Source organism: Equus przewalskii, chromosome 1 (assembly GCF_037783145.1).
Source record: "Equus przewalskii isolate Varuska chromosome 1, EquPr2, whole genome shotgun sequence".
In the NCBI taxonomy this organism is placed as follows: Eukaryota; Metazoa; Chordata; class Mammalia; order Perissodactyla; family Equidae; genus Equus; species Equus przewalskii.
In genome coordinates this window covers 21,076,638-21,100,250 of record NC_091831.1, presented here as the reverse complement: position 1 = coordinate 21,100,250, position 23,613 = coordinate 21,076,638, and the positions used below count along the sequence as shown (strand labels likewise).

Below are 23,613 nucleotides of genomic sequence, written 5' to 3'. Positions count from 1 at the left end.
CTCAAATTCCTCTCTGTTCATTGTTCCTCCTTTTACAAAGGCAATAAATGTAATCCTATCTGTACATTTCCATAGATGATAAAGCTGGAAGGGACCTTAGAAAATAAATCATTTAGTCTAGTATTCTTATTTTATGGATAAGGAAACCTAAGTCCCTCCAATTTACATGCGCCACCAAGCTGATCAGTGACAAAGTCAGGATGAGAACCTAGATTTTTCTAATTCCCAAATCACAACTTTTTCAAGGTATAGCTAAAATGTGTTTTTCAAGAAGTCTTTCCTGATTGTTCAAAGTGATACCTCCTCTAAATTCCTCTCTCTTCACTGTGTCACTCAGATGAATTTTAACCCACACTACCTTATACTGTAATGTCCTCTCTTTCTAGATCATATATATTCCCTGAGGGGAGGGACTATAACTTGCTTGTCTTTGTATCTGACACAGTGTCTTGCACATAACAGGTGGTCAGTGAATTAGTAATTAACACTTTTATTTGTTTGATTTTTGTAGCAGGCTATGCACCTCATGTTAGATTAAGAGAAAGAATTTAAATGCCAAGTCAAATAAATAGCTGTGTGTTTTTGTTTTGTTTTGTTTTGTTTTGTGAAACCTGCCACTTGAAGATAGAAAATATTTTAGGAAGGCACATAGAGATATTTGCCACCCTGCAAATACCTTCCCTTTCCAAGGAAAGTAGTTATGTTCTCCACGCTTGCTTCAGAGAGAACAGTTTGTCCCCATAGGATATTCTAGGTAATATGACCCACTTAGGAAATATGTGGTGGTTGTGCTTCATAATAGGGACCTCTGCTGAAGTTGTCGTACCTTGGGAAAATGCCTCTTGAGTGTGATGGTTTTACAGATGAAAATACATTTCTCTCTGTATTTGAATTGGTATTCGGCAGACTAAGAAACTCAACTGTGACTTAATGTTTTACTATAAATAGCATAGAAGCTGTGACAGATCTTTTGTTGTTGGTGTAAAAACATTTCCTCAAAATGTTTGGAATTTATACAAGTGTCTTGCCCTTGATGTGTTGTCACCCTCTTCTGTCTACATAGCTGTATAACTTGATATCAGCATTTTATTAAATTTCAGCTTGCTTTCTTAGATATAGACTCTTCTCTATGATTTTTATCTGCAGTTGTGTGTTAATCCTGTTTTGCTTCTGATTTTTTGTAACTTGGTTTATTCTGATAGCTGTTTAATTTGATGTCATTAAAAGCCTGTAGAATCATTTAAACAGATCCTTTAATGGAAGTTTCCATGATCAGCTAGAACATTGTTCTTGGGAGGAGCCTTGGGAAGACTTACTCTCTTTTGGAAGGGTAATGTCTCTCTCAGTTTAGAATTAATAGCTGTAAGAAAACATCATAGAATGCTGATAATTTCCCTAAGTCCTTCTAGACAAAGAGATTGTTACTGAAATGTCCATTTGGAGCTCACAGGTATTCATCTAGAGCCATTCTTCTTATACTAGAATTTAAAAATATGTATGTTTGTTTGCGTATGTGTGTATGTAAGAATATAAAAATATGTAGCTTTGTTAAAAAAGCAGTTAGGAGTTTGGCTCATCTGAAAGCTGTGAAGTAATTAAAATAGAGATAACAAGAATAGGAAGTGATCTGTAACTAGAGAATTTCAAATATGGTATACTGAAACTTGTTTTTGCTCTGTTGAGCATTTTATTAGAAATTTAAAAGATAATTATGGTTAGCACGTTTTGACTTATGCTTGGAAGGAAAGATATGGAAAGATATTAGTGGTTAGTTTTTTGCTTTTCTTGAGATTGTAGATTTTTTATTTACATACAAATAAAGATATGTAGATTAATTTACTCATGATTAAGTTAATAGGTATTTGCCTATTGTTCTTTTTTTTTTTTTTTTTGAGGAAGACTCGCCCTGAGCTAACATCTGTGCCAATCTTCCTCTATATTGTGTGTGGGTTGCTGCCACAGCATGGCTGCTGACAAGTGGTGTGGATCCATGTCTGGGAACTGAACCCTGGGCTGTTGGAGTGGAGTGGGCCGAGCTTAACCACTAGGACGCGGGGCTGACCCCCATTTGCCTGTCATTTTCTAAAGTTTTAATTGGCCTTAGAATTTGCCACAATAAAATTCCTTTTACTTTAAAATTGTAGTCAGCAGTGGTTAATTTAGTAATATTTTAATGGAATAGAAAAATGGATTTCGAACATTAGTTTGAGGGCATTTTCTGGTTAGTGCTTTAATTTAAAAATAAATTTTTTCAGATGGTGGTCTTCTATGGAGAAGCTTTCTTGGAAATGATATGAAGAATTGTATTCTACTTCTATCTAGGATTTCTTGGTTTAGACATAGCAAAGCTGGAGCTCAAACATTTGTTTGAACTTGGCAGCTTTAATTTGCAAAATGGCCCTACCTTTCTTGGCAAGTATAAGTTAATTAGAGGTTTCTCAACATTTTTTTTTTAGTGAAGAAGACTGGCCCTGAGCTAATGTCTGTCACCAATCTTCCTCTTTTTGCTTGAGGAAGATTGGCCCTGAACTAACATCCGTGCCAACTTTCCTCTATTTTCATATGTGGGATGCCACCACAGCATGGCTTAATGAGCAGTGTGTAGGTCCGTGCCCAGGATCTGAACCTGTGAACCCCAGGCTGCCAAAGCTGAGCTTGCAAATTTAACCACTATGCCACTGGGCTGGCCCAACATTTTTGATGGAGCTTTGAGACCTTTAGTAGGGAGGAATTGGATGCTAGTTACAGGTCCAACAAACTGTGGTTAGGAATAAGCAATAGTATCTTTTAGCAGGAGTTTTACTGTTTGCACTAAAGTACAATTTGACCTCTCTCTCAAACTCTCTCCCTTCCCCCACCCTTTGCACTTTTACTTGCAATAAGTAGGAAATATGTTGAAAATTTAGGTTTAGGATTTGTTTTAAACTTCCTTGATCTTGAAAATTTAGAATTTGTTTTGAACCTCCTTTGAATATCAATCTAGGATGACCTACAAGTAATAGGTAATGGTCAGATGTCTATAATAATGGTTTCTTAACAGTTTTATTTACCATTAACCCTGAGATCATGTTTTCTGATTTAAAATCTTTGGTGGAAGTGAGAGTTCGTTTGAAGTGGCTTAGTTCCTGGCACTGACAAAAGACTCCAAAAGATAATTAAAAATCAACTGACAAACACTTACAAGAAATTGACTGTATGCTAGGTATTGGTGATAGGATAAAAGAAGTCATCCTGGGCCCTGCTTTTAAGGATTTATAATCTAACTAGGTAGAAGACAAAAGATTATTATTATTATAAAGCCCTATGAGCAATATGTAATTAAGTGCTAAGTTGTATGTATCCCAGATGAGAGTTGAGGTAAACTCATAGCAGGTGGCTATCATGGGCTGAAGCTAATATGAACAATTTAGTTATGAATGATTATTCCTGTGACTTGCATGGCTCTCTAGGAGTTTGTCAAAATTGGTTTTGTCATATTTTCAGTATGTTTGAATGGGCTTTCAGGAGAAATGCTGCACATGAAGCTTTTTTGCTCTTTTAATCATTAAAGTATAGTTTGTCACTTATTTCAGCTATTCAGCATGGATAAGATAGATATGGGCCTGGGACTACATTTAGAGAGTGTGATAAAGCCTTCTTACTTTCTTAATCTATAGTTGCTTTCCTGGTATGTCTCCAATGACAGCTAAAATACAGTGTCATTTTTAATGGTTGTTTTTTCCCTACGAAAGGATGTCTACTACTCTTCTCCCTCTCCTGTAGTGGCAGTGTTGGTGAATGCCCAAGTGTCTTGTGAAAACAACCAAAAGCTTCAACTGGGACAGAAAAATCTGCTATAGCTTTGGGTAAATAAGGATAAGTGAAAGACCATCTCCTTAGCTCTCCAGAATCTCTTAGGTTTAAGTCTTTTTGTTTGGGAGTATTGTTGAAGATGTACATTTTATTCTAGTAATCCCTATATGATGAAGAGCCTAGTAACTTTTGTGATCATGTATTTCCCCTTGTAACTTCTGTTTCCTGTGAGTGCTTCTCAATTTATCCTTTAATAGAGACCCCAAACAAGATGTTTCTGTGGGAAATCCTATTCCTTTGTAAACTTTCTGCCTGCTGTAGTACATCAACCTTAGATTATTGACTTAAAAATTTCAACATATAACCTTTCTCTTTTAAGTTTTCCTAAAAGCCGATATGGGAGGTTGATATGGGATTTTATGCCATTACAAAAAAAAAAAATCTATTTTTCATAAACTGCTTTATTTTCCAATACTTTTATCCAAAAGTAATTTGAGCAATGCTGACCCTTTAAAATAACCTAAAATTAAGTGAGGAAAATATGGGCTATCTAATTTGGAAATGCAATAGCTAAATTAGAATAGGGGAGAAATCTGGAAATTAAGAAAGGATACACTAAAATTTTTTTCACCAAAATCATAAATTAGACTAGCATTAGGGAGTATATGCCCTTGAAGCTTGAAGGAAGAAATTTCAGATTAAAAAAAAAAAAAGGGACAATCCTACTTTACACAGTAAGTGCTAACTAAATAGGGACTTACTACCCTAATAAAAAATGAAAATAAAATCAACGAATTTATCAAGCAATTTAGATCAGTTCTTTGATAAACATTGTTATTGAGTTTTAGTAAGATGTTGGGTTATGTTTCTGTAATATATATGTATTTTTTTTTAAGATTTTAAAGAAATTTTTCTCCTTTTTCTCCCAAAGCCCCCCTGGTACATAGTTGTATATTTCAGTTGTGGGTCCTTCCAGTTGTGGCATGTGGGACGCCACCTCAGCATGGTTTGATGAGCATTGCCATGTCTGCGCCCAGGATTCAAACTGACGAAACACTGGGCCGCCTGCAGCGGAGCGCGTGAACTCAACCACTCGGCCACGGGGCCAGCCCCTGTTTCTGTAATATATATGTATTGTCATGGAGGACAACCATCATAGTTTCCCTGAGCCATCTGTTGGTGTCACTGACAAAAACATACTGTTTGGCATTTAGATCATTGGTGTGACCAATTATGGCATTTTTCTCTAAGATTGTAACGTCAGTATGGTTTTTCTATCTTGATTCACTTTATTCCAGCCTGATTCACAATTATTCCTTTACAGAACAGCTTGTATTTGGCATAGCTGTAAAAGAAATCCAGTCTCTTCTAAATAAGGTTCTCTTTCAATTGGAAATTCCATCTTTGCAGTTAAAACATTTGTAAACATAACACAATTTAGATAGAGCTGAACGACTTTGCAAGACTGCTATTTTTGTAATGGAAGAGGCTTTTCCTAAAGAGCAATTTGGTAATACTGGGCTCTTAGAACTCCCTTGAAAGCAGTTGGAATTTACTGCTGCATGTATTGGATCAGATGGAGGAGGAAACATGTATTAGCTGGCTTGCAATGTTCAGGAAATACTGGTGTGCTTAGGAGAAAATACTGAAAAATTTGGGGTCTTATTTTTTATCGTTTCAAAAGATCCTTCATATATGTTTTGTTTCCTGAAATTAGAGATGTTGGTGATCCTGAAAGATGTTTTGGGATTATCATCCTGTAGTATCTCTAATATCTGAAAGGAAATATAGCCAAGTTGGACAAACTTATCCTCCAAACTCTACCACCTTCTTCGGTTAGAGCAACAATTTTTATGTTCTTGTGGTTGGAATATCCTTAGGCCAGAGAGCCACACACCTGCCCTTATGAATAGCCAGGATTTTGATTGGCGATGGTAACAGAATGTAACATATTCCCTCAGCCTGGTTTTTCATTCTTCTCAGATTCACAGCACAGTATGCATTTTTCAGGGTTATTCTAGAATCAAAGTCTAACGGCACGTATGTAGCAGTCCTTCTTAGATGGAAAACTATAATAGTATTGAGTTGAGGCTGGAATCATACAAAATAAATATTAGATCTCTGATTGTTCTCTCATTTAATTTTTTCCTGGGCTTATCCAGAGGAGAGTCAGACTAAGATTTAGACAAATATAAATAGAAACAAGTCACAAATTGTAGTGTTGCAAACCAGTCATAATTTGAACCCAGTTTTTTTACTGATAAAAGCTTGCCTTTTAGGAGACTACAATAATTGTTAATCTGTTGAATATCTTTTCCTTTTCATAAGCGTTTTAAAAAATAAGGTAGTTCTTAAGGCATGTTCACTTTCTATCTACCTAAAAATGTTCATCTGTCATCACCCTAAAACAACACTGAAAAAATTTCTGCTCTATCAGAGGAGAGCATGTCCAGGATTGGTGCCAGGTGTTATGCGAGGCTGCCTCCAAAAGTAACTTTCAAAAACTATTCTTCAGTTGGGCCCTTTGGGGTCAGAAAAAAATGTGATACAGTATAATGGAAGAGAAAGATCAGAAGCGTTAAGTAACTTTGAAATAAAAAGTTATACCAAAACATTAAATCTCTCTGCTTGTCAGGATTATGGCATTTAAAAAATTCTTTGAGCCTTATTTTTCCAGAGGTTCCAAATGATTTATGAATACCTCGGGATTATTATTATTTTTTTTAAATTACACATTGGCCAACAAATTGCTCTTTATCCTTTTCCTGTCCCAAGTTTTACCCCCTCCCCCAAAAAACAAAACCAAACAAATGAAAAAACCCTGCATTTTGATTTTGGGGAAATTTTGCTAAAATGTGACTTGAAAAGTAATCCCTGGCTGGCTTGACTGAATTGGCAGATATCCAGCAATGCCAAACCATTTGCCGTCTGCCAGTAGCAGGCATGGTCACCACTTTTAATCATTTAGCTCCCTATTTCAGGTTACTCATATTCAGTACATATTGTGAATATTCATCTTCCAGGGATGCATTAATTCATAGGCCAGAGTGTTCCTGTTCCATTTAATAAAACATGTCTTTCCTCTTAAGTGAATACAGTCTGTTAAAATGAACTATTATACTAAACAGCTCTTATTAGTGGAGCCATTTTTAAAGGCTTTGTGCTGTTTTCATTTTATGCTTCTAAATGAACATTTACATTACAAAGCATTCTTCCTTCGGGTGTGCTGTTTGTGCTGTGTAGGATTGCCATTTTATTAGAGATCAGTAACAATATTTCTTCATTTCCCTCTGCCATCCTGGACTGTAATTTGATATAATAAAGCAATTGCACTGAGCTGTGGGTAGGAGTAAGGCTGTGAGAGTTAGACTTAAACTTTTATAGAAGAGTAGACTAATGCTTGTTGTGTACATTTTGTATATAAAACTAGGGCAATGTCTTATAGAACTAACGTTATCACTGTGCCTCAAATTTGACTTGCCACCACGTAGGAAGTTTATTTTGGTTTCAAAATGTACTTTACCCCATGGTGGCTGGCAGGGTACAATACTATTGACATCACTGGGTTTCAAATAGAAAATTAACAAGTAGCTACTGTTGTGATTGCAGATTGCCTTCCCAGTCCCTGTGAGAGCATGTTTTTTCTTTTGGACAGCAACACTTCTCAGCCCCTTGGTACCATTAAAGCAGCCAATGGGGGCTGCCAGAATAGGGATGAACACCAACAAAAGGCTGAAGAGTAGAAAAACTGTTAATAATGCGAAAATCTTTAATCAGTTTCCAAATTGATGTGAAAGAAAATAATTTAAAAAATTTCTCTCCCACCCTCAGCTAAGTTTTGACAGTAGGCCAGGTTCAGAGCCTGGTCTCTCCAGAGAGGAGTATCCTTTCCCTTCGCCCGAATCCCTGGAGAGTGGCCAAAGGAAAATAAGCTATTTTGTATTTAGAACAAATTGCCACTGTTTTCTCCAGTGATGTGGCCCTATTTCCCAGACTTTGAAACTTGGAATACAGAAAGTTCTTGTGTGACCAAAGAAGAAATATGGTGAATGAATGATCAAGTTTTTTTTTTTTTAAACCAAATCCTCATAAACAGATAAGAGGGGGGTTAAGATGTATGCATGGAAGCTAAATTTAGCACAGAATGGACGTCAAGTGAACAATTTCTGTTAAATCATTTTGGAGATTGGATTCCTTATGGGAGTTTCAGTGAAGAACATATGCCTCCAGAACCAGATTTTAATTATTTTTTTCAAATGAGGCTGTCAGAAGTCAAGTCTTCCTTAGAGATGAATGCAGGACAATAAAAAAAATAATTTGTTTATGTGTGTGTTTACGTGAAGCACTAGAGCTTCAACTGATCAGCAGTCCTGGGATGTTGTAAAAACTGTGCAACACTAGTTTCTCATGGTATCAGACAGGATAAAAACTATACTTTTTTTTTTTTCCCTGCCTTGCATTGTGGAGTATTTCTTTTTAGACTTTCCCGTCTCAAACCTGGATTTTCTTAGCTGTTTCTTTTCTCCTTAGTGATTGCCTTCCTGTCAATATTCTTTTTTTTTTTAAAGATTTTATTTTTCCTTTTTCTCCCCAGAGCACCCCGGTACATAGTTGTATATTTTTCGTTGTGGGTCCTTCTAGTTATGGCATGTGGGACACTGCCTCAGCGTGGCTTGATGAGCAGTCCCATGTCCATGCCCAGGATCTAAACCAGCAAAACCCTGGGCCGCTGAAGCGGAGCGTGCGAACTTAACCACTTGGCCACGAGGCCCGCCCCAAGTCATTATTCTTATCATCACTATTTCTTGAACTGCAACTAGAACAGAAGCCAAACTTAAAAGAGTCAAATTTTCTCCCTGCTAAGAGGTCTGTTAATAAAGTCAGAAAGTTGAAATTGGAGACAAAAAAATTGGACTTAAAAAATTATCTATGAATTTCATCTGACTTTTTTTTCCTAGTCCCCCATTCCTGTAAATACTTTGACAAGTCACTGTGTTGTAATGGCTGTAATTCTTAACCTTTTGCTTCATTATTAAAAGAGATGTCGACTCTAATCAAGAGTTAAGTTAGAGATTGTCGGTTACTCTACATGTGCTCATCTTTCGTGGTGACCTCAGCTGCACACAAAAAAACCCAGTGTAGAATTCTGGCATCCATAAGCAGATCTCTCATGAATATTGGCCTGGCATCTGATTATATTGTTCGGAGGCCCTAGTATTGCTACCTCAACTTTGGGGAGTTAAGAGTCCCAGAAGTATCCTAGAAATATGTTACATCCCTCCTCCCCACTGTGCCAGTCATTCTGTTTCGTATCGGAAGAACTGAAATGATTGAAAGTATTCCTTCAGTCTTATCTAGAAGATAATTAAAATATAGTGTGATAGTGTGAAGAGGTATGTCAAGGAAGGCCTCATGAAGAAACAATAGTTTGGCTGTGGGCTGACAAATGAGTTAGATGCCCACTAGGTGGACAGTGGAGAGGAGGGCATTCCTGGTAGAGAAATCAGTAAATATATAAGCACATTTGGTTTGTGGAAGAGGTTTGCAAGGGTATGGGTAATGGGAAGTGAGGCTGGAAAGGTGGTAGGCAGAAGGCCAAATTGTAGCATCTTCAAACAGATAAAGAATACTACTGGCGTCTTTTAAAAATCTTGATGGCATCTAGTTCAGTGGCACAATTTGGTGCAGCTCATTTTTTACTGATGATCATTGTTATTGACTGAGTGGCACTTTTTCCTGTTCATATCTCTGAGATGTAAAGACTAAATAAAATTTTAGCCTACATAGAATCTGTGTAGTTTGAGAAAGAATGTGTCACTATTTTATCATCATTAATTTATTGAGTACTCACATCTCTCCCTCTTCCCCTCATCCTCTCTCCCCCGCCATTCTTCCTCTGTAAACGTTTGAAAAACATAATCCAAGCCATAATTCAGAAATGATGTTCTGAAGTCTAGAACTCTGATAGTGATCTGTGGTAATTTCGTCTAGTAGTTTTAACATAGAATCCTGGAGGTCCTGGGATGTAGTGTGAAATAATGTGAGATTTATTTGAAGTCTTGTTTTATCTTAAAAGTATACTTTGCATTATCTGTGTTTGTTTTTATATAAAATGGTGGGTTTTTCTCAAATCTTTGAGGAAAATTATGAGTTCTGGAAGGCATACTGTATTTATCCTTCTGGCTTTAAGTACTCTCTGGCTCCCTACCATAAGAACTAAGATTTTATTGGGAGAAAGCGATTTAAAAAAAATCTTCCAAGAGTGAATAATGTGTGTCTCAACGTTACTGATTTTATTTCTTATTTGTGTATGGATGAGCCCTTTATTGCTGAGGTGGACAATGTGACTGTAGAATAATTTATATTATTATAATATTATATAGTATATATAATTCATATAATTTGCAACTTCATTATAATACGTGTTAATATTCCTATCTGGTTATTTTACAAGATACAAATTGAATTAAGGGGAATATTAATGAGGGGCCGGCCCCATGGCTAAGTGGTTAAGTTTGCACGCTCCGCCTTCGGTGGCCCAGGGTTTCACTGGTTTGGATCCTGGGCACAGACATGGCACCACTCATCGGGCCACATTGAGGCGGCGTCCCACATGCCACAACTAGAAGGACCCACAACTAAAATATATACAACTGTGTACTGGGGGTTTGGGGGAGAAGAAGCGGGGGGGTGGGGGAAGGAGATTGGCAACAGTTGTAAAAAAGAAAAAAAAGAGGAATATTAATAAAAGCAGTTTTTTTTGAAAAGTGAGAAGAGTGTCCAAGCTATTCTCTCCTAAGTTTTTATTTTGTTGTCATTAAGCCTCATCATACCACAACCAGGTCTGATGCTAGGGAAATGCCACTTACTAAGTTACTACCTGGGAGTTACTTTTGTTATTGTCTGTTTATTTTTTGTGAAGTAGGTAATATATAAGTTAGAAGTGAAACATAATTGTATGCCATTTTATGGGAATAGCTTGTCTAAGCTTTCTTATTTCACAAACAGAATAAGCTGAACATGATATTTGGTTTTGTAAATAAAATTCATGAGTAGCATGAATGTGCTTGATATCTGGCTCCATTTTTAATGTCATTTTTCGTAAGAAAAGGAGGCAGGCAGATTTTTGGAGGGAGTAACTTTGGAGATTTTCAGAAGATTCTCAACACATTAAATTTTAGAGAAGCGTTGGAATATAAAATGTGTAGGATAAGCAGCTAGCTGCTGTCATGTACAAAAGTGTTGTGTAGGGAGTTGGAAAACCTGGCCACAAGCCACTGCAGCTTTGAAGAATGTGGCTCAAGGGAGGACTCTCAGCCCATTGCGTAACATCCAGCCGAGGAAAATACAAGTACTGTCCCTATCACTTGACTTGTTTTCCATTTTGATTTAGTTACTTGGCAAAGTCTTGGTATCCTGTAGTGGAGGAATGAAAGACAAGCAAGTTCCAATGAAGGACCATGCCTCCAAGGGCATCAGGGTTTGTGAGGCCAGGCAGGGGTTAAATTTCTTGTTGTTGGGCAGAGGGATTAGAGTTGAGAGAGAGAGAGAGAGACACGACTTGAAAAACATCATCTTATTATATTTGCAGTTTTTTTTCTGAAAGCGAATTCTTTCCCCTCTCCTCCCTCAACAATGTGTGCTTGTGGTTGATATACCTATGCTTTAAAATATCGCAGCTACTAGGAGGGGTCATTTTATAGCAAAATCATATCCCCTCATGTTCTGCGATATTTCATTTTGGCAGTAGAGTTTACAAGGTTTGAAACCAAAAGCAGCATTGGTTCCTTCGGGGGAAAAATGATCCCAATCTACCAAAATAAAAGCCAGATAGTCTCTAATTGTTCCTTTTCCCACAAGGGGCTTGCCCTTTGTGAAGGTGTGGGTAATTTTGATAGGACCTTCTTTCTAACAGGGTTAGTCACTGGGAATTGTCTCTTTTCCCCTGGATAAAACCCACTTTTAAATCTCATTTTAAAACAGACCTCAAAGTGTCTTTGAAAATAAAAGTACTTTAGTATCTCTCCATTTTCTTGTTCCCTCCCTCTCAGCAAGGAGACTCCAGTTTTCTCACAGGGTGCTTCCTACCGCAGTGTCTCATCCTGACTTTGCATCACAGTCAGTCATGCTAAATTAGGAAGGATTTTATAGTTTTCGTTGAGCTACCCATGTGTTGTGAAAAGTTAAGTAAATGCTAACTAGGGGGCTAAAACTTTTTCACATTTTCCATCAAGTTTAGTTCTATAAATTTTACAATGTCAGGTTTTTTCTATTGGTTGTTAGTCTAGTGTTCATCAGAATATTCAGAACAGCAGCCTTAACTGTCCCCAATCTGCTTTTCCTACTTTGACTAAAGATACAGGACCATGCCTTTCATGAATCCTTCTTCTCTGTGTCAGCTCTTCCACTTCTTGGAGACTTGGAAAACATCATCTTGTGATACTTGCAATTTTTTTTCTCAGTGCATAAGGATTTTCAAATCAAACCAAGCTTTTTTCTTCTCTGTCTCTTGTCCTCTTTTCTTCCCCCAATATCTTACAGCCCATGATTTGGCAATCCCGTACAGGAGGCTCCTGAGCCACCAGTCACATGAGAATGAAGAAAAGAAAAGAAAGGACCAGATGGCATCAAAAGATACGCCTTTTCTAGGTCGTTGGTGGTTAAGCTTGCAATCTGGTTACTAGCAGGGATGGGGGTAAGGGTAGAGAGCAGCACAGCACCATTGTAAGGGAAGAAGAATTTTGGGATGTTTGTTTCAGTAATTTACTGGAGAGAAAAATTTGCACATCAAGGAGAATGGATTTTCTGATTTAACTTTCCAGTTTACAGTCATAGGGTATCCACTACTCTTGGAAGGGTGTATTTACCTAAAAGTGGCATATGTGGAAAACTGTGTGCAGTATTTGGGTGGCGACTTTGAAAAGTGTGGCTCCCCATTGGTCAGCTGCTGTCCTTCAATGGGCATTAACCCTTGGTTATTCTGCTCTTCAAATGCCTGATTCACTTACAAGTAGAAAAACTGGAGGAAATGACATTTGGCTCCCACAGATACACCTTTCCCCACAGGAGAGCAGAGGACATCATTCATCATTCATCCTTTGTACTGTTGTCTATTTTGGAGGATCGTATTTACAAAATATGGAAAATGGCATAACTGGCCTTTGTAAGACATGATATCTCAGGGTATGTTTTCTTGGTGTAAGCTGTATTTTGGAGCAAACTTATAATTACTTGACTGAAGAAATGTTTAATAGTGGCTAATAAAAAGTATTTTAGAGGGCAGTCTGCCTTCCCTGTTCGTTTAGGCGTTACTTACGCCTTGACTTCCTTGGCCTGGGCTGCTCCTGATTTGACAGTGCTGTTGCAGATCACCAGACTGCTAACTTGGCTGATATTTTCTTAGAGAATTCCAACTCAGTTGTTTTCCCTTGAATAAAGAAAACTAAGGCATTTCTAATTTTAGATTTAAACTTGGTCCCAATATATGAACTTTGAGTCCTGTACTCTTCTTTTAATAACTTTGAAAATCCGTGCATTTTCATAGACAAATTCAGTATCCTTCAAGTCCAAAGTCAAGTTTCAACCTCTTTTATATGTCTCCCCCCTCCAATTACAGTCTCTCCTTTTATTCAGATTCTTTTGCCCTTGATATCTGTATGACTCATTTCATTATGAACCCAATGAAACAAAACAATATGTTTCATTCTGTAGTCTAGATTATAAACTCTTAGTTTACATTTCTTTTTTTACTTTTCTCACTCGAGCGTCTGGGACATTGCTGAGTACATAAAAGTTACGTAATGAATATACAACTGAATGATTTAAAAAAGAAAAAATAGACATTTTAATATTATTTTAGTTGATTTCTACTTAGATTTTAGTAAGACTTTAACTTAGATTTCATAAAACAGAAAATTGACCCACCCTTTTTTTTCCTTGATGTGAAACTATAGTAAGGGGTCATTCTGAAGTTTCTTAAAGTAGAAGATATTTCCTATATATACACTGAATTTCTGGGGTTAAGTAATTTAAGCAAAATTGACAAGTTATTCTTGTGGCAACATGTTAACTTTACTAGTTAGTTGCTTTGTTAACTTTTTTTAGATGACCGAATTCAGAGCCCCCTTGGGAGCCTCTAATTATTAGCAAGAGAACCACCAGTCTCTCTCTCCATCCTCCAGTCATATCATTTGAGTGCAGTTGTTAGGCATATGCTATAATAATCCTAATGAAGAATTTACAGGTACTTTTTACTGTGGATTTTTGTTTGTTTTTAGTCTTCTCAGCAAGAGTGCTGTGATCATGTGAGAATCCTCATCTAAGGTTTTCCAATTAAAAATGAAAATTTTGGGGGCTGGCCCCATGGTGTAGTGGTTAAGTTCAGCATGCTTTGCTTTGGTGGTCTGGGTTTGCGGGTTCAGATCCCTGGCATAGACCTACACCAGTTGTCAGCCGTGCTGTGGTGGCGACCCAGATATAAAGTGGAGGAAGATTGGCACAGATGTTAGCTCAGGGCTAATCCTCCTCAAGCGAAAAAAAAAGGAGGAAGATTGGCAACAGATGTTAGCTTAGGGGGAATCTTTCTCAGCAAAAAAAAAAAAAATTGCTAAAGGTTCTATGATTTTGGGTAGCACAACAGGGGAGAAGAGTGACCTTAAAATTGTTAAATCTCATTAAGGGGAATCCATTGATATGCCTTTCATTTGGTGAAAATTAACAAAATTTGTTTATCCACATCAGGTATGTCAGATTTCAGCCTAGAGCCAATTATTAGAATTGAGTTCCTGAATTCAATAAAGAGAATGGAAATTTAGAATAGAAATACTAATGAACATTTAAGTATAGGTAGGCTAGCAGGTACTGAAGAATTTTGACAGTTCATCAGCCAAACCTCTTGACCTTACTACCCTTAATCATCCTTGCTTGTCAGTGACATAATTGGCTGTTTATCGCCTTCTCCTACCCTTCTTTCAAACTGCTAGTATTTGAGAATTTCACTTGACATTATTTCTTGTGTATCAAGGCAGAGAAAGCATAGTTTGGTGGATGAGCCAATAAAACCATTTTGGCACTCTTTGAGGAGAAAATGGAGGATGTGTTTATTCCCGGTGAAGTTGAGACAGCTGTTAAAAGTTGTTATAGCTCTTTAAACTATGAACACATTTATGGGTATTCTTTTCAGATCCGCTATTAACTACTGAATTTTGTTATGCCTTAAGAGGCACAGGACCAAAGATGTGGACTGGTATTCTTTTAGAGTGGAATTATGTACCCAGAACTCTCATGGTGATCATAGTTTCTTTAGGGTACAGGGAAGGTAAATCCACGAGGCTCTCTGCTAGTATTTCCAGGAGAAATTTCCCCTAATTTATCTACAAGATGGACGCATTAAAGAATACAGTGACTTTTAGTAAAAAATTTTGTCACCTGGCTTTTTTCCATGTGTAGAAAATTGGAGGTGGGTAGTAAGAGAGAAGAGAGAGAGAGAAATAAAAATTAAAAGCTAATGAACTGGTACCCTTAAATATTAGGAAGCAGGGGACTGTTGTATGGGCTGTTGTTTCAGTGGCTAGAATTGATGACAGGGCCAGTATCTTTTGCCTAACACTATCCTAGGTTGTCACAGAATTTTACTGTTTCTGTTTTATGTTGGGTCATATGAAGTTGCCATTCATATAAATGAGAAATGGTTGAATATCAGAAATTTCATATGGTTCAACCTAATACATAATAACATGTAACACTGTAGGATCGCTACAGTTATAGAGAGGGGTGTATGTGTGTGTAAAAAGTGGGAAGGAGGAAATGGAAATTTGTGAACATTTTATACTCCCTTGGGGTACCCCTGCTGAAAACCCCTACTCCAGGCTGTGGTTTAGGCATTCAAAATCAAATACAATTGCCCTAGTATGCTTTCCTACTTCCACATTAGTACAATTGAGACAGTTTATTGGGCAGGTTAAAAATTAAATCATCTCTGACAGAGATTACCACTGGGGATAATAATATGAAATGACCAGTGTCTCCAGAGTACAACAGAAATGGCAGAGACTGAAAATCAGTAGGCATGCCTGCACTTGCAGATACTTTGAAACTGAAGATTTAGTATAACATAGTTATAGACTGAATTATGTATAAATAATTATTTGTCTTAAAAAACAGGTTTTAGGATGTTTCTAGTGGAATATTCAGGCTGTGCTAATTTGACTTTTTTGTCTTTTTTAGACGAGCTCATCTGCGCCTGTGTTTAGAACGCTTAAAAGTTCTGATTCCACTAGGACCAGACTGCACCAGGCACACAACACTTGGTTTGCTCAACAAAGCCAAAGCACACATTAAGGTGAGAATTTTTGCTTTCATATTTGCACCTGATTCTCTCCGTCCCAGATTCATTATAAGCAATGATTCCTATTCATATACATCAGCTAGCTCACCATGCCCTCCTTAATAACTGACCTCAAGAGAAATCTTTCTAAAAACTTATCAGTGAATCTGATGGGAGCAACGTAACCTGATTAAACTAAATTGTTTTGACAGCATGGCCATTTGAAGAGCTGGGAATACTAGGAAAATAACAATTACTCTGCTGATACCCAGAAGAAAGGCAGTTGTGCCCTCTGGTGGAGGTGACTTCATTTGGCTGTGTCCCTCAGTATTTTTCCATCAAACTAGACTACAGAGCAAGTGTCTCTTTTGTGGAGATAACTTTACAGACTTTAAAAATTCCATACTGTTCTAGTAATGTAGCATTCATTACACATACAAAAAAGTGAAGAACTATTTTTGATGTTTAAAAATATGTATTTATGTATGTTTTTATACACACACACATACTTGTATATTCATTCATGTTTTCTCTGCCAAAGACGAAAACTTTTGATATTTTAGGTACAAATCAGTTTTATTGTTTGTATTGGACTATATACAAACTTAAATATCATTTTATCATTTTAGAAACTTGAAGAAGCTGAAAGGAAGAGCCAGCACCAGCTAGAGAACTTGGAACGAGAACAGAGATTTTTAAAGCGGCGACTGGAACAGCTGCAGGGTCCTCAGGAGATGGAGCGAATACGAATGGACAGCATTGGATCCACTATTTCTTCAGATCGTTCTGATTCAGAGCGAGGTAGGCAGTGTACTTCTTCCCTAATGAAATACTAAGCATCCTTGTATCTGGATTTAGGGAGTCACTGTATTTGCTGCTTCTTTTTGGCCAACACTGTATCATTCTAAATTTTGTGCAGTCACATCATTGTCTAACAATGCCTGTATGAACTACAGTCATGTATTGCTTAATGATGGTGATGTATTCTGAGAAATGCGTCGTTAGGTGATTTTGCATTGTGCAAACACCATAGAGTGTACTTACACAAACTTAGGTGGTATAGCCTATTACACACTTAGGCTATATGGCACTAATCTTATGGGACCACTGTTGTATATGTGGTTTGTTGTTGACTGAAACATTGTTATGTGGTGCATGACTGCATAGAACTTTTTTCTTGATTATATATGTATGTATTTTTAATTTTCTACTTTGAAACAATTTTAGATTTACAGAAAAGTTGTAAATTTTCTGTAGAAAATTGTAGAGTTCTCATATACCCTTCACCAAATTTCCCCTAATATTAACATCTTATGTAACCGTAATACAGTTAGCGAAACTAGGCAATTAACATTCACGCAATACAATTAATCCATAGACCTTATTCAAATTTCACCAGTTTTCCCAATAATATCCTTTATCTGATCCAGGATCCAATGTAGGACCCCACATTGCATTAGATAGTTCTTCAGTCTTTCTTTCATGACCATGACACTTTTGAAGACTATAGGCCAGTTATTTTATACAGTGTCCCTCAATTTGGGTTTGTCTGATGTTTTCTCTATTAGATTGAGGTTATACATTTGGGGGAAGAAATATTACAGAAGTGATGTGTGCCCTTCTTAATTCATTGTATCAGGAAGATATATGATGTTGATATATTTTATTACTGGTGATGTTAATTTTTATATCTGTATTTTAAAGTATCACACCCCTCATTTCTCTTTCCATCTGTCCCAGAATATTTGTCTTTGGCAGAATTAAAGAACAAAAATCAGCCAAAAAAGAAATTGTTTGAATTTCACTGATCTATTCGTGTATTGCTTTCACCACATCAGGCCTCATACCACAGTAAAAGATCACAGAGGTGAACTCTGGTGATTTTAAGTTTTACATTTGGGAAAATAGAGTTGATGAGATCTTAAGGATTCTAAAACAAAAAAAGAAAATTTATAGAATTTCTTATTTTGATTTATTATGGAAATTCTCAAACATACACAAAAGTACAATAATGAACTTATGTACCCATCATGCAGTTTGAACAGCTATCAACATTCTGTCATTCTTCTTTCATCTATTCACCACCACCCTCAGCCTCACCATTTTTTCTGGAATATTTTAAATCAAATCCCAGATAATATTATCATTTTGTCCCTAGTATTTATCTTTAATAAAAAAGACTATGAAAACATCACAATATTATTATTATAATACCCTAAAAAATTAATAAAATCACATAATCCTATTTATTAATGTCATCTAATACCCAGTCTCTGATTTTCTCAAAAATGCCTCTTTACCATTGGTATGTTTGAATTAGAATCCAAACAAAGTTCACATTGCATTTGTTTGTGTCTTTTAAGATACTTTAAATCTATAATAGTTTTCCCTTCCCCACTTTTTTTTTCAGTGCCATTTATTTGTTGTAGAAACTGGGAAACTGGGTCATTTTTCTTATAGAATTTCTCACATATTAGATTTGACTAATGGAATCCTCATGGTGTTATTTAACATGTTCTTCTGTCCCCCGTCTTTCCTGTAAACTGGTTGGTAGGTCTAGTGGCTTGATTAAATTCAAGTTCTTTTTCTGAGGCAAGAATACTTCATAGGTTGTATTGTGTACTTCCTGTTGCATCAGTGTTATGTCTAGTTGTCTCACTCTAGTGATAACATTGGTCAGTGAGTTTAGGTGATGTCATCTTGATACATTTATGAAAACGTATCCACCTTTCACTTAATAGTTTTAGCAATCATTGATGATTGTTGCCCTGATCATTATTTCATTTCATTAGGTGTTATAAAATAGTTATTTCTGAATTCTGTCATTCTTCTTGCATTTATCAACTTTTTCTTCTATAAAGAACATTTCCTCGTCAGCTTTTTGGTTACCCTGAAGTAAAGTCCATACAGGGAAGATGGAATAAATGCTTGGTTTTTTTGGGTTTTGCTTTATCTATTTTCTGAACAATGAGTTGCTGCTGTGGCAACCTCCAGAGGTAACAAGGTGTTTTGTTTTGCTGTTGGTTTTTGATTATCTTATGAACTCATATGTTTTCATGTATTGAATGCATTCCACTTCATTGCAGTCATTCTTTTTAATACTCAAATTTCCCATATTCTGTAGGAGACTTTCACATTGGTTTTTGATCCCTTTTAACACAACCCTAGGAGTCCTTGGGTTTGTTGTTTTTGTTGTTGTTGTTTTGCTATGTAAAAGTTTGTTTTTATGTGGCACTCAGCTTTGAAGAACAAAAATTCACCAGAGGCAGCAGCAAGAACCTCAAGGACATGCTACATTTATGAGTGACAGTGAGGTGTCGCAGAAATAACCTTGAATTAGGAGGCAGACCTTGGTCCTAGTCTTTTCTTCTGCTGCTTACTAGCTGTGTGACCTTGTCAGGTCTTCATGCTTTAGTCCACTTCCTGCTGTTCTCTCCTCTTTGTACCCATCCCACCTCCAAATTTCAGAGAGGATGTATCTTTATCACAATAGTTCTCATCTTTTTAGTACTCTCAGTGTGCTTGTACCTTATCTAGTACCATTCTTGTTCTTTTCTGGTGGCCCTCTTTCCCAGTGTTCTAGGGGACTTTTCTAGTCCATGGGGCTAGAGCAGTCTCTCATTTTACTTTGTTTTGATTGAATTCAGCATGCACTGTTGGATAGATCTCGATTTTATTTCCTAATTGTAGGTTGGATGAGTGTTCTGTGATACTGGGAAACACTAAATAGGCTGTGAAGCATTATGGATATGAAACAAATAGTTATGAATTCATAGGATTATTTGTACAGCTTGTTTGGACAGCTGCCTGCATTTTAAAAACAGACCTCTAAAACTTTTTGAAGGAACAAGCCCTTTTGAAAATTATACTCTTTGAAATAACTTACTCTGTCTTCTTAGGCTCAGCAAGAATCCACTTTTCCTAAAGCAGTTGTGATCAGTGTGAATCCTTAAAGTCAGTGCCAAATATGAAACATCAGGCTTTGAGTTTGTTTTAAGAAAACTGAAGAATCTTGAGTTCATTCTGTTACGGGAGAAAACAATTTTTCAAGTGCTTTTTATTTTTTAAAATGTTTATTGCTTTTTATGTATTATTGGTGATTGTAGATATAGTATTTAACAGTTAAGATATCTATGGATAGCTGGGTCATAAATGCATTTAGGGTCTTTCTTTTTCATGTTTGTTTTTGAAGTAAAGTTAAATACCACCATTCAAATGCCTTTACTATAATCTTTACTGTAGATCTCACTATAATCCAAAGACTTTTAAGCCTCAGGCCCTCATTTCAAGCTATAGTTGATGCAAGAAAATTGAAGACAAATCTCTCAGAGTCTACTTTATAATGACTAGCTTATTTTGTTTACTGAATCCTAGAAGTCTGTATAACCATCTGTAGAATGATACCACCAAAGGCCTGGATGGATAAATTTTCTAGTTTACCTATATTAAGCTTATGCTTTTTTTCCCCCTTTAAGGCAACTCTGATTAATAAATAGCACTGAGAATTAGCTTCTAGTTAAATGCAAAACAGATGTCGTTAAACCACTTGGGGTTGGGATCTTTTAATATTAAGCACTAATTCCCAAATAGGCCAAGTGATTTTGGTGGGAGGTCCAGACGGACTGGCGTCAAAGGCTTTAAGTAAACTTGCTGCCTAAATTGAGACCACCAGTGTATACCAGACATTCCTGTTTGCAAAATATATCCCTGTGTCTCTTCACCTTTCTTTCTGTTCTCCAGAGATCACTGATAATAAGCTTGTATAACAATTATTTTATACTACAAAATGTAATCACTTTTCCACGTGCCTTGTTAGTTTTTGAAAATGCACATATACTAGATTACTAATGTTCTTCCTTTTTGTCCTTTGGCAGAGGAGATTGAAGTGGATGTTGAAAGCACAGAGTTCTCCCATGGAGAAGTGGACAATATCAGTACCACCAGCATCAGTGACATTGATGACCACAGCAGCCTGCAGAGTATTGGGAGTGACGAGGGTTACTCCAGTGCCAGTGTCAAACTTTCGTTCACTTCCTAGAACCCAGCATGACAACAGTGCAGGGCAAAATATTCACTGGGCCAATTCAATCCAAACAATCTCCTAAATTGGGTTCATGATACAGTCTCCTCTTTAAAACTAAACAAAACTATACTTGAACAAAAGGGTCAAAAGACCTCTATTTAAGTAAATACTTAGCAAAAAGTGGGGCAGAGCCTCCCCAGCAGAACAAATATTCATAATATTCATATTTGAAAATCACAATTTCTAATGGCAGCAGAAAACTTGTGTGAAGTTTTCTTTATTTGATTTAGTTAATTTGAAAGAGGACATTGGCCTCCTCTTTTTCTTTTCTAGTTTGCTCATACCGCATTGAGTAAACACACTTAAGGTTGGGATTATGAACCCTTCCTGAGCTTTATGGTCCTAAAAACAAACAAAATCAAACCTATAGTAATGACAAGACAAGATAATCAGGCATTAATCTTGGATAGCTAAAGAGCTATTAAAACTCAGCCTGGGACAGCTTATCATGAAGCCTGTGGATGATCAATTCTTAAAAAAAAAAAAAAAAGCTCATTTCATGCTCTGCCAAAGGAGAGACTCCCATGAAGCCTTTTGAAAGGGATCATCATGCAGCTCAGCTTTCTGTTGGATTCCATGCTAAGCAAGCTAACCTTATCCTGCATTGTTAGCACTAGGGCACCCAACTGCCAGCTCAACAGTCAGCTGCTCTTAGGCTCTTGGGCAGCATGGGGCAGTCTGTACATGACAGCCTCTACCACACAGGGCCTGAGTTTGGATTGAGGGGCCAGAAGGAAAAAGCTCCACGTGCCTCTGTGTCTGCGTGGGCCAGAAGAGTTGTGCACGCAGATTAGCAGGCCAAGGTCTGAGCCACAGCAGCATTTTTATTTCAGATTTTGATAACTGTTTGTATGTGTTGAAAACCAAAATGACATCTTTTTAAAGCTTGTCCATAAAAACATAGATGTCTTTTATAGTGGAAAAACACATGGGAAAAAATCATCTATTTTGATGCAGCATTTGATAATGATAAAACACCTCACACCTCACTCTTTATAGTGCACAAAATAAATGAGGTCTGGGCTACGTAGAAAAAAGGTCAATGCTGTTTTTGTTTTGTTTTAGAATCATTACCTTTTACCAGCTTTTAACCATCTGATATCTATAATAGACACACTATCATAGTTAACATAGTTAAGTTTGGCACTTGTCTCATTTTAATGTAAAGATTTGCTTCCGTTCTCCTACGGGCTGTCTCTCTCTTCCTCACAATCCCGCTGTGCAGGTGCTATTGTTGCTCTTATCAATATTTTCAGAAACGTTATTTTCTTTTAAGTGAAATTTCTAGCCTGCACTTTGATGTCATGTGTTCACTTTGTCTTTCAAACTCCAAGGTTTCCCCCTGGCCCTCTCCCTTACCCCAGGAAGCCTTCTTGGAGACCTTACCCCTGGCTCTTTGGACTTTGTATACTTTAAATAATTTAACTACCCTTAATTACTTAAAAAAAAAAAAGCTTTATGATTTTCATAACTTATTGCTGATTTTAATGGGTTGTTAATTTCAGTCCTGTAGTTTTATTTTGTTTTAGATAGGGCTGGGCAAGGAAAAAGAAAATAAAGACAACCATATTTAGCAGTGAGTTGAGTTGTGTGTGTAATGTTAGACTATCCTTTGTAAGTAGCACTTTAACAGCTTTCACTGCTTCTATATATGAAGTGTACCATCTTGGTCATACACAAGGCATCAGCGTATACTTACTTGTTCTTGTGCTCTTCCTGTGCCTCCAAAAATATTTTATCCTTGATTGTGCTATGTTTTGAGTGGAAGAAATTCTTTGAAGTAGATATGTGAAAACTGCATGCCTTTAGAAGCCCATTATTAGAACTTGCTACTTCAGGTGCTGGGGACTTAATGAAAAACATGATAAAACAAATTCATTTTTGTGGCCCAGGTAAATTATTTCTGGTTTCATTAATGATTACTCCTGGCTGGGTCAAAATGTTGCTCTATATACTTGCTTACTTTTGACTTTCCCAAGTGAGACAGTTTGAAGACTCTGCTAACTACCATGGAAAAGAAATGGAAGCCAGTGACTAAGCTTCCATTTTGTTATTCCCATGGCATTCACTTGCATCACTTGCCTAGGGCTGGAATTTGGGAATTCATTCAGGTGAACTTGAGGTGCTGCCATTTTGTTGTATGTGTATAGGATGGTGGGCTGGGAAGCCTTTGTCACAAACCTATAATACCTATTTCAACTGCCCACTAAATTACTCCTTCCCTGGGTTTGTTTTCCTTGGGGGAGGGTGTGGATTGTATGAGTAAGAAGTTTTAATTTTTTAAAAGACAAATCGACTTTGAAGATACAAAAGTTAATTGCAAGAAATAAAAATTGTGAATGAAGAATACCCGAGTGCTTTTTGTACCACCCTTCTCTATGAAGGAAACAATGTGAATGAGCTTCCACACCTT

At 36.8% G+C, this 23,613-nt stretch overlaps 1 protein-coding gene across 3 annotated transcripts in view; it reads left to right on the top strand.

Annotated features, from left to right (window-relative positions):
- MXI1 (MAX interactor 1, dimerization protein) overlaps positions 1-23,547 on the top strand; it is an 82,143-nt gene extending 58,596 nt beyond the window's left edge. For all 3 annotated transcript variants that reach the window (XM_070603807.1, XM_070603881.1, XM_070603739.1), the window contains exons 4-6: positions 16,018-16,132; positions 16,747-16,918; positions 20,992-23,547. In XM_070603807.1, the coding sequence (XP_070459908.1) occupies positions 16,018-16,132; positions 16,747-16,918; positions 20,992-21,155 (451 nt within the window). In that variant the 3' untranslated portion in view covers positions 21,156-23,547. The remainder of the gene's footprint in view (positions 1-16,017; positions 16,133-16,746; positions 16,919-20,991) is intronic.
- The last annotated feature ends 66 nt before the right edge of the window (positions 23,548-23,613 follow it).